The following is a 15,453-nucleotide window of genomic DNA, read 5'->3' as shown; positions in this document are numbered from 1 at the left end:
CATTCAACTGCTGACAAATCGACATACAGTAGGAGAAAAGAGAGCTGTGGAAAAAGGCTGGAAGAGGAAAGAAGTGGAAGTCATTCCAGTTTATTAACCTACCTTAATTTTTGGCGATTTTTTTCGTCTACCATGCTGTTTTTTGGAATGTCACTGATCCCAGGAATTGCTGTACAATAATCTGGATTATTGAAAGCTGTAATACAATTAATATTCAACAAATCTTCTTTTGACCTACTTGTCCTGCTCTGTGATTTTACCTACCCGACTTGGACCTTAAGCTAGGTTCTTCTCTGTGTCTTTCCAGATCACCCCCCCCCCCCCAACACATAAACCTGCACCCACACACAACACGGAACTGAAGTGAACTCTCCATTCATACATACCCATATCCTTTTGAACTGCACTAATCTGAAGTTGAACTGGACTATTTTCAGAGTGTAAAAGGACGCACAGACTTCTCACAACAACACACTCATTTACACTCACTACACGTTGAGCAATGAGTCGTCATTTAATTCATTGATTGATTTTGGTATTTGACATTTTGTCATATTTGGTTTTGCATCTCTTGAGTTTTTAAGTGTTTTGGTATGGGACTGTATTTGTATCTTTTGTGGTGTGCTTATATATGATATTGGTCAAATACAGACACTTTAATTAAAAAAAGGTTAATGTTGTACATTTTGTAGCTTGCTATCCCTCCATACTGTGTTTTTAGAAATAAACCTTTTTATTTGTACAGATTATTTAAAGTTTATTCAGAGTATTTTAAATATTTTTCTGTCTAGTGCCCAAATGCGACCCACAAAGACAGGGAGACAAAACAGACAATTCTTACTCTACCTCCATTTTGTTTTTCTGTGATTCTTTGCAAAACAATGTTGGTCTTGCTTAAAGAATCCAAACAAGTCAAATCAACTTTACTTCGACTACATGCCTGTGGTTCGTACTTTGGGTCATGTATGAACAACAATCCTTGAATAACACAACAGTCCGTTGTGCAAAAGGGTTCGTGTTTATTACAGTTTCACACAGCATTTTACAAAACAGCATCTGATGAAACATGTCATGCGGTATTCTTGACATCATTTTGAAACAACACTGTACACAAAACACATCAAAATGACAAACCTAAACTCGGCTATACTTAGAGCATCACATTCACTTTGGGACAAGATTGTTCTGTTTCTTCTCTACATTGAATCAAACCTTCAGTATTGATTCCAAAAAAAAGTTATCCTCATGTCAGAGGTCACAAACGTCAACTTTCTTAAACCTTCAAAATATGAACCATCCAGCAGCAGGAAGCTTCAAACCCCCACCCTGTTCCAGGGTCCTTGTGCAAGGCTTTGTATCAGAACAGCAGGCCTTTCTTTAGACCTGTTAAAATGATTATTTACACTTATAAAGAATTTAATTTCCCTATACAACTAAATCTACTTTTCCTCTGTTGCACATTAGGAAAATAAGAGCTACTCTCCATGGACATTCAACAACTGCTACAATATGATTTGCAAAATGCTGCAACATCCCCAAAACAGTGACAGTGGCACATTTATTGGCAGAGGCCAGAGAGTTCATTGACAAACTATTACAATTTGGAGAATGGGAAAGTGCACATTAAAGGAGAATACACAATTTGTGGAGCTTTCAGAAATATAAATAGTTTTGGAAGACTTATATCACATTGAAAGCTAAAAACTGAGCATAAATCAGAATGATTTTGTATAATGGGCTGTCTTTCATTTAGACTTTTTTTCAATCTTAATGAAACACGTATTCCCAACACAATCACAATAATGTGATAAACTTCATTTCAATCCAAAACAGTGGTAACAGTTAAGCATTAGCTATTTGTAAACTTCCTATTACTAAATAACTAATATGCCAACACAACTTTTATAATCGTTGTATTATCAATTTCAACATAATACCAATAAACATGAACACTATTAAAAAAAAAATCCAAGAGTTAAATTATTTTATAACAACTACATCATTTGTATTGCAGTTATTATAAAATAACGTGTGTCTTAGCATAAAGTCAGTAAAGTAACAAAACGTTTCAAAATGAAAGGATGAACTGGCCAGCAGATCAACAGTCTGAATTATTTAGTACAAAACAATAAGTGAGTGGCAACATGATTCCTCAGAAACAATGAAACACAAAGAAGTGCATGTCTAACGGGACTAAAAGAACATCCGTCTGCAGGTCAAACAGTAGAGTCCTCCTGAGGTCCCACTTTCACTGCCTGCTAGCAAAACTCCCTCTGCAGGGAACACGAGGATGTCAGTCTTTGCAGACCATCTACATGCACGAAATGCTTGGAAGACAAAAACCATAAACTTGACATTCCAATTAAAGGATTTGTGTTATGAATCATAAATGACTTAATTAAAAAACCCTCAACATCACACAACCTGTATCCATGTTGTCATTAGACCATAACTTACCAAGAGACACACAAAGAGAGACAACCAGGAAGTCTACCCAGTTCAACAGACACATTATATTAATAGTATTTTGTGACTCATTGTGACAAAGTCCTGACACTGCATAAAACCCAACAAATAAGAGAAAAGAGATTGTGTTGTCGATTCAAATAAATGACAAAAGGACAAATGACATTACAGTCCAGCGTCCACTCAGACCCGGCCCTGTTGGGGAGAAAGAAAAAAACACACTAAGTTCAAATGAACACATAAATAGAGACAAATTGATTAAAGCTGTACGGAAGTTTATTAATGACAAAATGATTGAGAAAAAGGCATTATTATTTTTTGCAATCGGAGATATCAAAATGCTTGGAACCCATTTTGTAATTTTAGAACATGTTGTTTGAGAGCACATTTCCTAACGTTGTTTACAATAATGCTGAAAATCAGATTGTTTTGGACTTTTCGTTTTTTGGACATAACTCGGTATGAACTCCAGCTGATGATAGCTGTTTTCTGCTTGAAGGTACACATTTTTTCAGTGATTGAAGAAATATAGCAATATAATCAACACTTTCCTCTAAATTCTGCTGCTATTCTTGGACTTGGTATATGTACTTGCATTTACATACCACCTTTCTAGTCTTTTGACCACTTCAAGCGCATTTAACCAGCATGCCAACATTCACACATATCATACCCCAAAGAACAATTTGATTAGAAGTGTTACAGACTGGAAAAGTGTGGGCATTTCATAAGTTTTAGCTGGAAATCTTTCCATTGTACAGTAGTGCTACAGCTTTTGGACTCCAACCACAGTTGTGTACTTTGTGTGTACTGACTCTCTAGGTCAGGCAAACTAAACATAATACTGTGATACTTTCATAACCATCATTTTCTATTCGAACAGGACAAGAGAAAATATTCTCTGAACTTAAAGACTGTCTGTCAGAGAGAGCTGACGGGAACTATTTGACAGCAACAGTTCCAGCTGGCTGTAGTCCACAATCACCAGTGTCCTTATTCCTGTCTTTATGAATTGAGGCTCATTGGAACTTGTCTTATGAGACAGTAAATCCAGCCTATTAAACAACAAGTTACTGCATGGTGGTTTGCATTCTTTGAATACCTATTACTGCAGTCCTCATTTTCAGGTCAGATTTAAGAAACCTAGCCTTAAGCCAATATCAAATGAAAGTGCTCTTAGCGGCCTTAGCCGATAGCATAACTGGCCATGTTGTCTTGATGAACATGTGAAGATTTATATGGACAGTGGTTTTCATCAAACTGAAATGGTGTCGCATGAATTGTAGCTAATTATTAACCGTGTCTTTGTGATGACACAAATTCCGATATAGGTTGAAAATGTTAGATGCTCAGTTCTGTATTTGCTTGTGTTACACAATGCTCTGTTTTGACAAATGTCTCCATGTGCACTTTCACATGCTGCTATTGAAGACTAAATGCTGCACCATGAATCTTTACATACATTAACTTCTATATATTTGGGATGAACCCGCCCTTTACTGTATGTCAGTCTGCCATAAGGGAGGTATTCTAAGGTATTTCATATGCAAATGGTTTTAACATTTAAAATATCTTTATTTCTCAGATCTGCAACTAATTGCTGTGTCATTAACAACAAAAACCAGCTTGCCCTAATTGTGTTTTGAACCTCCTCACACCCTAAACAGACCTCTGTTTGTCCACAGAGCCCAACAAGGATCCCACTGACAACAGCTGATTGCATTTGGATATATTTTTCTGAAGAATGTGCAATTCATTGCCACACTGGAAGGCACCAGGCCTGCTTGTGGTACATGAGCAGTGACCTTTGTCATGCTCAGTTTGCATCCAATCTGTAGGATTTCTACAGCCTTCCACTTAATAGCACGTCTCCAGGCTCCAGACTATCAGACTACAGGCTATCTGTTTCTTTATAAACATAACTGAGCCCTCCAGTATGTGGGGCTCACATGAGAAGGGGAACTCCAAATGCTCTGCTGCTATGCTGCCTGTTGTGTTTATGTAATTGCTGATGGCAGGCCATGTGAACCTGCCTCTTACTCTCTCCGTCTCTAAATGACTGGTCCTATAAAAAGCCGGCTGACCCCAATGCGAGTCTGAGCCGCCAGGCAGCCCGTTGATATCCAGCAGCAGCTGAAGCAGTGTGTGTACACATAACACACTGCTGCCATAGCAGACCTTTTACTCCTGAACACACTGCAGTACATCCAGCATACACATTCAAACACCTAGCCCCTGAAGAATGTAATATCAAGAGAATCCCCTGTATCTCTGTGTGGTATCAGAAATCACAGCTCGAGTTCTCAGTTGCAAACTTTACAAGAGCATGGTTTCATTCCTCTGCATGCACGATTCATTCTATAGTTCATGGCTTATCCATTTGAAGGGATACTAGAACATTCATAAACAGATTGATTAAGTTGTTTTTAGGGTAGACTTTAAATGATCACATGGAGTGTGCCACCAATCCTCTGTGTACTTAAAGGCTTTCGGAGGTAGATAGGGCCTCTATGGAGACGCAAAGTGTTCAAAATCAATGATAAGGACATTAAATAAATGATCAAATGAAGACATAAACAAACTATATAACAACGCAATTGTGAAATACACGTTTTCTGGACTGAACTTGTTATTATGACATATTTCATCCCGCTTCCTTTTATTTTACTGCACACTGTTTTAATTTAAATCAGCACTTCTCATTTATACTTTATAATGTTCTCTGTCAAGACACATTTAAAAACTTTGAGGAAAGCTTGAAAGGAAAGCTGGTATGGATGATGATAATCAGAATGTTTTTGATACATTTTTCCAAATTCATATCAACCTCAATATTACAGTTAAAAGAAACAGTGGCACTATCGTATTCGTTATTAGACGTTAACTCGCTTTGGATAAAAGCGTCTAACAAGTGACATGTAATGTAATGTAGACATTTGTGCATTGTTTTTATATTTATTATACTTTAAGATAAGGTTATACGTATGTGCCTTTAATGCATGAAATGTTTTCAAAAATGGCAAAATGCTTTTTTATAAACTACAAAAACAAATCATATCCAATTATATCTGTAACCATGGTCCATGACACAATACACCTTCCTGGTTTCTTATACATACTGAAACCAAACACTGTACGTACATACAAAAGCCTGACAAAATTACTCACCTGTGAAGGTAAGCTACTGCTCATCTGTGCTCCACCACAAAGCTCATGGTGGTCCCATCGAACGAAGGGGGGGCGATGATGCGGGGCCCCTGCTGTGAGCTGATGCTGATGAGCGGCTGCATGGCGCTGGAGAAGCCCTGCGGGTGCCTGTGGGCGGCGGCCTGCTGCGGAGGCCCGTAGGAAGCGTGGGGGGACTTTCTTGTGGCCATGTAGAAGGGGCTCTCCATGTACAGACCCTCAGGCTGCTGGGACAAGGCTTTGTCTCCGCTGTCCGGTTCCGAGTGAACCGACATGTGGGACTGCACCAGGGTCCGGGCCGGGATGAGGGACGGTGAGGACATTAGGCCGGGGTAGATCATGTAGTGGTGTCCGTAAGCTCCTGGACTGAGCGCCAAAGGTGACATGGGCATTGGCACCGGGGTCATAGGAGCTTGAGGCATGGGCACGTCCACATACTGGCCTGTTTCAGGGTCAAAGAGGCGCTTAGTGGCCGGCTGCACAGGAGTGTCCACCAGGTAGTAGTTTCCAGTGGTGGGATCTAGCAGCATCTTCCTCTGGGTGGCTTGGAAGGGGTCCATGATAGGAGCTGGGGTGATGGCTGGAGAAAAGCAGTACACCTGAGGCTGACTGATGGACATGCCCATTGGTAGAGAGTGGTAGATGGTTGCAGGGGAAACCTCTGGTGAGCGTGTGTCCATCACCATGCTGGACCGCTGTGCGTTCTGGTTGTGGTTTTCCACAAATGATCCCAAAGGTCCTGAAGGAGGGGTTGGTTGTTTCTGGGGAGCATACGTGTACACTGAAGGTTTATCAGCGGACGATGCTTGTTTGTTAATGCTGGCGTGAGACTTGACCGGAATGGTAAGGTAGTTCTCGTTGTCAACTGAGGCGTTCAGGAACTCCCGTGCGGGCCTCTCCTCCTTTGATTGAGCTTCTTCACTTCTACGTAGATACATAGGGCAGATCTTTAAGGAAACAGGAAGCTTGGGAGATTTTGGGACAAAGCTGTTGTGGCTGAAAGGTATGGTTTGTGTGTTGGAGTTTTGCTTTGCCAACGCGGCTGCCTTAAGGCTGGAGCTGAGGCTGAACATGTTTGCGGCTGTGCTGTTACCTTGCATGGACCTCGGCAGGCTGTCAGGGCCAGATATCACTGGAGGCGGCTTGTCATTGTTGGGAAAGGAATCTCTTCTGACTGTCTTGTCCATGTTGGACCCCCCAGCTTCCTCCTCAGGTCCCCCATGGTCTCCACTGGTAATCAGCGAAAGCACATGTCTGTCTGCCAGGACATGGGACTCATTCTTCCTTTTCCATTCATTTTTGTCATACGTATAGAGCTGTTCCATGGTTTTCACAGCAGCCTGGAGTTTTTCCAAAGGCCCCTGATTTGGTATTTTTGATTCAGGTTTCTTATCTATGATATCTGCAATCTGTTCTTGCTTCTTTGAAGGTGTTCTGCTTTCACTTCTCAATGCAATATATCCATCTGAGGAATGACTCAGGTTGCCCATGTGTGCTCTCCCTGCTGCCATCTGCAGAGGAGCATGTTTAGCACCCTCTGGAGACGACCTGTCTGTGTCAAACTTCTCCCGTTTAAATAAATCCGTATTTTCCGAATATTTTCCGTTATTATTTGTGTTCACAGACTGGCATTTGATAACTATAGGGGACATCGAATTAGGATTTCGATTGGACATTTGCTTATTTTGCTCTGAATGGGTGTCAGCGGATAGAAAGTTTGATTTATTTTCGTTGTTATCCAAAGAAACAAAGTGATACGAACTTTTAACCAATTTACGCACGTCTCTCACTTGGTGTATGGGCGTTTGCAACTTTGATTTATTATCTCTAATGTCTCTAACCATGAAATGCGGGACTTTATCCGACGACTCACCCTTTAAAGCCGCAGCCAGCTCGTGGCATTTGAAGTCATCTGTTCTGCCGAGGTTGGCTGCGTTACAGCCTATATTAGGGGCGCGCAGCTTGGGGACGCCGAAATGCTCCGTTGTATTTTCTCTGAAGCTCCTTAACTTAATTTTTATTTCCGGAGATTTAGATTTGCCCACATTCCTGGAATCAGCGATGTTATCAGAACGTTCTTGGATCACTCCTTCATCTCCATATGGAGAATAACTCCTGCTCCGCAGCTGCTGTTCTTCTTCTCCGTCACTGGACAGCAGTTGGATACTTGGCACAAACAAATGTGACATTTTAGTCAGTTTCCCGCTGCCAGCCGAGTACTGATGCCCCTCGCCCTCTTTCTCGTAAGCTGAAGAAGACTTCTCCAGAGTTTGATCGCTTTTATGATCCTTTTGAAACTCTTGCTCCTCGTCCTTCCAGCATCTGAATGCGCTATTTTGGCTTCGAAGCAGCGTACTTTTGGGCGCTTCCAATGCGCCTTTTTTAGTATCGATTCCAGCTTCATTTACCGGGTCCAAATTAGTTTCTGGACCGGATGCGGTCGCGTCCCGGCGTCTTGAGTCGCTTTTGGTATCACATGAGCCGCTGTCCACAATGTCTCCTAATTCATCCAGACACATTATGGTGTAGTCCGAGCTGCTCTCGGAGAACCTGGAGCTCTGTGTGTGCAGCTCCCTGCCTCCCTTCCACCTGTAGCTGTCGCTCTCCTGGTGCGCAAATCCCGGTGCATGCTCCCACTGCGCCTCGCGGATCTCCCCTCTTTCCATCTTGCGCTCCTGTTCAAACTGCATCTTCTTAGAAATCACATTTTTGATCAGACTCGAGGCGAATATGGCTTTCTTGTGTGTGTCTTCCATGGTTTTGCAGGGCGACTTGCTGGCCCCTCTCCCCTTGCCGCTTGGCAAACTGTTGGTAACTTCATCTGTGGAACGTGATCCTGCCGCATTTTGTGCAAAGTTAGTGTGCATTTCTCCCTCAGACATTCCCGAATTCACATTGCACCGAAAATTCAGAGTCTCTGTGAGTGTTATCAGTCCGCCGTGGCCCTTACTGAATTCCCCCATCAGCTCTATTTGCTTTGTAGATGACGATGCGCTGTGGGGGTTGCCATTCAGAGTGAACATCTTGCTGGTGGGCGGTTTGATGCTTGCAAGTGCAATGCCCTTATAACCTCTATTGTCTATATTTTTGGCTAATTCAAATGAGGCCGATGAGTTTTGATGGGAAAGCACACTTTTATCCATTCCCTTTGACATATTCATATTGCCATATTTCAGGTCGACAAAGGTGGACCACCTGTTTATCCCTTTCCCATGTTCTGATGATGATTCACTTGTTGTGCTGAAATTAATGGCGTCAAGATAAGGATATGCCAGGCTCTTGAAGGATTTGGCTGTCAGGTTGCGCACCTCCTTGTCAGCGTCGTCCAGTTCGCTGACAGCGCTGGACGCACCGCTGGAAACCTCGGTGACCTCTTTCCCCCTCAATCTGCGGCCAAAGTGCAAGCGTCCGGGCGCGGCTATGAAACACTTCGCCCTGTCACACAACGTCTCCGACTTCCCGTCAACTCCCCTAAACACATACCGACTCGTGTCCCCGGAGCGGCTGGCATGATAAAGGATGTTTCCCTGTTCTTGGATAGGGTCATTTATAGCCCGAGTGGTTCTGATTGACAGGTGGATCTGTCCCGCACTGTTGCCACTGCACTGCTGCTGCTGGGGCTTTGACACACTCTCATCTGAGCTGGGGAACTTGGCCGCGTCGCACAGATCACTTTCAAGCAGAGTGCTGACTCCTGCTGCGGAGCCGCGCGAGCCCCTGCCCCCCTCCTCTTCATCGCCCTCAAAAGAAGCATAATCGACAAAAGAGTACACCTGGTAGTCATCCTCAATGTCCCAGCTGCCGGAGGAGGCCACTCCGAGGTCGTAGTCCTCCTCGTGGTCCGAAAGCTCGGAGAGCTGGATCTCGTGCGTGGTAATGTAATGGGACTCATCCTCAGTGACGCACGGGACACAGGCGTATGAAAGCACCAAACTAACATCATCATCCTCCTCATAATCATCCTCACTCCTCCACTGATCAGTGTCACTGCAGGGTAACCCCTCACCTCTGGGCGTGATTGGGTTCTCTTCTGTTTTGGACACTTGCGTAATTACGCGCTCGCCTTTGTCTCCTGATTTGGGTTGATTCCCTGACTTTGCGTTATTACAGGGGGGATCCAATAACGAGGACGATTCAGAAGGACCCTCCTTGACATCTTGTGTACATTTCCCAACTTCAGAATCCTCTGTCTTGTTAGTCTCAATATTGATTTTGATCGACAGTTTTGGTTCCGTTGCGCGCAGATCCTCGGCGACACCGCTGTTAATAAGGAAAGACATTTGGTTTCCTTCACCAAAGCAGCAGTCTTTCTCCAGTTTTGCCTCCCCTGTGTTGACTTCAACTAACTCCACATCGACGTATTTCATCTCGTCTTGCTTCTCCGGGGCATCCTCCTCTTCCTGAGCAGGTTTTTCGAACAGATCCTTGACCTCCCGAGTCGCCTGCGTCTCCTCACAGTTTTGCTCTGCCTTCATAGCTGAACCTCCAGGTTTAACTTTACATTTGGAGTCCGAAGGAAACAGCGTAGCCCCCCAGGATTCCACAGTCCTCCAGTCTGAGACGGTGCTGCGCGCTGAGCCTCGCGCCTGATCAGACAGACACGGTGACAGGGAAGGGACGCGCTCCAAACATTCCAGCTCACCGCGATATGAATCCCAAAGACGAGAATCTAAAAAGGACCAGAGACATCAGTAACTACTGTCTAGGCCACATGTTTCTCAAGCTGTGGTTCGTGGACCAATAGGAATCATGGAGAGGACACCAAGCTGCTATGGACACTTATTGCACTACCTCTAGATATTTGAATTATTTGCACTGTTCAATATTCCCCCCTTGTCATGTATTCAACCGTTTTTTGTCTCCCAGACTCCTATTTTTATATATTTATTGTTGTGCCCTTTTTAAATATTTTGTATGTATATATTTATATATTTTAATCTTTGGGACGGTGGGAAACAGCATTTTGGTCTCCCTGTTTGAACCACACACTTGCAGATATTGATAATAAAGATGACTTTGACACATTTCTACATGTGGACGACTCACCTATTTTTCCTGTTTAACTTCCTGTCATCCTCGAGTCAAATTTGACTCGTTACCAAATGTTTTTATGTAGGGATAAAGGTTCTCTAAACATCTTCAAAACAACCCTCAAAAACTAATCTGTTCAACAAAGCCTTCCAACATTAACTCACTCTTCCCCCCTCATGCTATGTAACACTTCCATTTCTGCCCCCCCCCCTGTTGTATGTCTTGTCCTTATATGTTTCTTTGTTAAGCGACCTTGGGATGATGAAAGGTGCTATATAAGTTCAAGTTATTATTATTATTTTATGTTAGTGGCAGAAAAATAACATGGTAGAAGTATTCCACGTTTTTCCAGAAGAAAAAATTATGATCACTTTCATTGAAGGTCACCTACTATACTATATTTGAACAATATATTATAGGGCCATATACAAAACATGTCTCTGACGGTCGGAGCATATACAGCGTTAGCTTAGCCGATCTCCATTCAGAAAACGGCATTTTAAAAGGTTTTTCGTCTGCCGTCTGTCTGCAGACTTGTCAAAGCATTAATTCATGGTTTTTACTAACCGGTTTCAGTATGTTGTTACTTCGGCATCATTTTGAAACGTGTATTACAATTAAATCACGGTAAAATATGTTCATTTTGTTGTAGTTGTAGCCCCCTTGCCAGCGATTCTCTCTCTAGTTTAGCATACTCAGCCCGGTTGTTGGCCCGGAAAAACCCTCGATTTTGGAGAGCCAGAAAACTGTGAAAAAGTACCCGCTAGCCAGAACTACCCCTAGTGGAAACGCAACCAAAAACGGGCCGGGCACAGCACGCTCAAACCGCACTATAGTGGAAATGCGCCATAAGAGCCCAGCTCCTCTATTGGGGCTTTCACACCAACACGGTTCCAGGGCCGGTTCGGAGCTAGAGCCTGAAAAGCACAGTTTTTTCCTGTTCACACCGCAGCGGAACCGACTCTAAGCTCCGAAACACGGTGCTTTTCAAGTACCAAAAAATTGTCGGTCTAGAAACAAGAACCGCTTACATCGGAGGTGGGGGCAGTGGCAGGATCAACCTGAGCAATAACAGATTATGGCGAGTACGGCAAATTAAAGTTGTAACAAGCAGTAGCGCTGAGCAAAGTGACTAGAACGCAACCACACACTTATAAAAAAAACACACTTTATAAAGTCAGGCAACACTAACCAGGTTTAGTTTGGTTCTGTTTATTTGCACCTTACTTTGACCATCCGTTCGCTGTTATTGATCATTGTGGAGAGCAGGCAGACGTTTTGTTTTGTATTATAGCAGCGGATGGAATCAATACATGGGCCGCACAGGTTGTCATGTCCGACTATCACAACTAGAATCATAATGAAAAATACGCCGGTAAAATGTGCCTGTGGAAAACGGCTTATGCTACAATAGGATAGCAACAAGTCATCAAGATAGTCAGTTTAGCTGCGGTTGCTATGCTAACATCACCCATTTTATACCAGAGAAACTTTCATAACAGCGTTGTGATGCCAAACAGCGTGCAGCACTGCAGCGGTCGGTAATGCTGCTGAATCACATTAATAAACAATGAACCACGGCACTCTGGCTTTGTATGATTAAAAGCAACACGATCATCGACCCGACGCCGTTGAGGAGAAAATCAGCGACCTAAACGGTGACGTCATGGCACAGCCGTAGCAGTACCAGTCGGGCTCTGGGCGGTGTGAACAAAACGGGGGCTGAAAATAAAAACCGGCTCCGAACCAGAAAAGCTCTAGCATGGAGCTAAACGGGAACCGCGTTGATGTGAAAGGGGCATCAGAGGGAGCTGCAGATAACTGATCCTGCAGTCAGATCACTCACCGGCTGTGTTTTTACACCAAGCTCAAATATAGCAAGTGAAAATGTGGAAGGTGCAGCGATGTTAGACAGGAGGGAATGTTTGCAGGGTTTTGTAACGCCTTAGAGATGAAGGCAGTCTGGCAGATAAACACTCGAGTGACAACAACTCAGCAACAGCACCCCCCCATGAGGATTGATACACTGTGCATGTTGGACTGCTTTTCCTTCCCGGGGGATTAGTCTGGGTCAGAAGAGGCCAGTTTGGGGTCCAGGGACTGCTAGGGGCCTTTGGAAGCTGTCAGGGGGTCCAAAGCATAAGTAGGTCAAAATTAATTTATCTGTCATATTCAGGAAAGGATAATAAAACATTATATATTTTTGAAATATAGTCTTTCAAATGTCTTTAGAGATATTTCAGATTATAATATCCTGGAAACCTCATGTTAATACTTGGAATCTGCAGGTATGAAAAAGAAAATAATACATTTCAATTTAATTACATTTTAAAAATATGTTGAGTGAATTGACTTCCACATTTAATGGCTAGGATATATCGAAAAGCATTATCAATCGCACATTTCTTAATACAAACAAAAACATTTATCAAACATGACTCTTACTCTGGGATGTCAAGTTAAGTTTAAAACATATGTGGCCATGACTGGGTTTTGTTAAAGCCAACAGTAACTAAACCACAAAATGATGTAACTAACACCATTTTAAAAGTGTGAAATACATGGAATTAAGGCGATTTTTTTGTATTTTTATATATATTGTAAAGTTTATGATATTCCATTTTCAGACCTCAATTGTAGAGGACTAAGCATTATTGAGTGTTGCTGTTGGACATTCTAGATTGCTCATAACAGTTGAAATGGCCAACTTGGTTTACAGTAAACCTCCAAGAGGCTTTTTAAAAAAACGTTTTATCATGTTAGATCCACCTACCAAATATCATACGACGATGTGCTTAATTTGAGCAACTTTGTAGGAGGGGGAATTTACCCCAAATGTGAAAATATCCGTCATTTCTGAAGCTCTGGCATGTCCAGATATAGAAACTTTCCTGATCAGTTACAGATGACAGAATAAGATGGTTTGTACATGTGTCTGTAATCTTTTGTAGAGTGAAGTAGAAAAAATATGTGGGTTGATTTTCTTTTTAAATATTATATAATGATTCAACCATATATTAGCACATTTAGGATGTTAGCATAAATGAACAGAATAAAGTCAATTCAAATGTTAACTCCTGGTTCTATATAACTGGTGGCCCATCAATATGTTCCATAAGCTCTACGAAAACAGTAAATATGATTATTAATAATGATTGGAAAGAGGAGAATGCCAGGGCTATTTAATACATGCAAATATTGTGCAGCTTTAAGGACATTATTTACCAATAAATGCCACCACATTGAAACTAATTTAGAAAACTATGATAACAACCCTGTATGATAATACAAGTGGTATGAGACAGACATTAACGTCGCTGTAGAACTGGAGTCCAGTCTAATTGGAATGAATAGCTGGGAAAGATGATGGTTGGCTGGCAGGGGCCCTGAACTTACCCCAATGCTATGGGGGGGGGTTGTGATATTTGCTGTTGGTAGGCAACAAAAATGTCCCCGCCAATCCCAGCCAGTAGTGTAATACAGTAATACTGAGGGAGAAACCGGAGAGGATCCTGAGCTTAACTGGGGGAAACTCAGCACCACTTGTGTCAGATACTGAGATATAAGTATCCAACCCATATCCTGTAGCAATGAGCTGATAGTAACTCTGAGAAGAATCAGGCAGAGAGTATGTTTGTGATCTAAAGGTCTGTAACTACAGGTAAACCGCGCTTCAGGACACATTTTAATTTCCATTCCAAAGAAGGTTTTGTTTTTGGTTTGTCTCTTTGTATGTCTGTCAGCAGGAGCAGAATGATATTTATGAAACTTGATGGCAAGATAGCACGGGCCAGGCAAGAACCCTCATGTTTTGGAACAGTTCTGAATAACACACATGCATTATTTTTGATGTATAGACCTGGCCTTGGCTGCTGTCAGCGCTCTTTGAGGGCACTTGAGACGTCAGAGGGATGTGTCCTCTGTAAGTCTTACTGTAGTAATACTGTTGCAACAATTTCTAAAAGTTGTAGTATGCTGTTAGCTTCTATTGATGCTGTGGCTGGCAATTGTTCTAATTTTCACCACTAAGACAAATATAAACGTTGGTGCGGTACAACTGCAACCAAGTAGGACTCCAGGGGCTCAGGTCGGAGGTTTACTGTTGTTTACTGTGAGTTGGACATTATTATTAATATGTACATAATAAGCCACAAAATGCATGAAAGGTACTTAATCCTATTGACATATAGTTTATTTTTCTGTTCTGGATGGTCACAGAAAAGCCGGCACAAGGACATTGCGTTTTTGAGACTTACCATGTCAACGCATTTATTGCTTTTCACTTGTCATTTCACACCACGTCCTCATTCCAAATTGTTCGTATGTAGATGCATGGTCACAGTGTTAGAAATGTGGCTATTGTCGTGAATTAAAAAAAGTAGGTCCCTGAAGTAAATAGGTAGTTGGCCACAAAGGGCAAAAGTGCTGCTTGGTCAAAGTCATGTGTTTTTTTATATTTACCTCATCCATTTCTTTCTTCGCACAAAAGGAGATCCTTAAGGATAGGTTGTGTTTGTGGTGTTGGCAGCACAGGAAGTTTCAAATGCAGATGTGGTTTATAGAGCTTAATAACACCTTGGACTTGCACTGATATTTTGTCTTTCTTTCTTCACTCTCTTGATTTCCAACTCAATTGCTGTAAAGGTCTAATATCTCTCTGGATTGAATGACGCGAAATATGGGTATATGGGTTTGGGTATATGGGTCAGGGTATATGGGTCTGGGTATATGGCTCTGGGTATATGGGTCTGGGTATATGGGTCTGGGTAT

The 15,453-nt window shown here is 42.3% G+C and overlaps 1 protein-coding gene across 1 annotated transcript; it reads right to left on the bottom strand.

The window, feature by feature from the left end:
- Positions 1 to 976: 976 nt before the first annotated feature.
- On the bottom strand, positions 977 to 10,638 carry cUnh4orf54 (chromosome Un C4orf54 homolog). The gene is made up of 2 exons (XM_079668093.1): positions 5,635 to 10,638; positions 977 to 2,661 (listed from the first exon to the last, which is right to left on the bottom strand). The coding sequence occupies exon 1, from the start codon at positions 10,125 to 10,127 to the stop codon at positions 5,655 to 5,657; it is 4,473 nt and encodes a 1,490-aa protein (XP_079524219.1). The 5' UTR covers positions 10,128 to 10,638; the 3' UTR covers positions 977 to 2,661; positions 5,635 to 5,654.
- Positions 10,639 to 15,453: the final 4,815 nt, after the last annotated feature.

The sequence above is a fragment of the Notothenia rossii genome (genome assembly GCF_949606895.1).
Source record: "Notothenia rossii genome assembly, chromosome: 3".
Classification (NCBI taxonomy): domain Eukaryota; kingdom Metazoa; phylum Chordata; class Actinopteri; order Perciformes; family Nototheniidae; genus Notothenia; species Notothenia rossii.
This window is presented reverse-complemented; position numbering and strand designations above follow the sequence as displayed.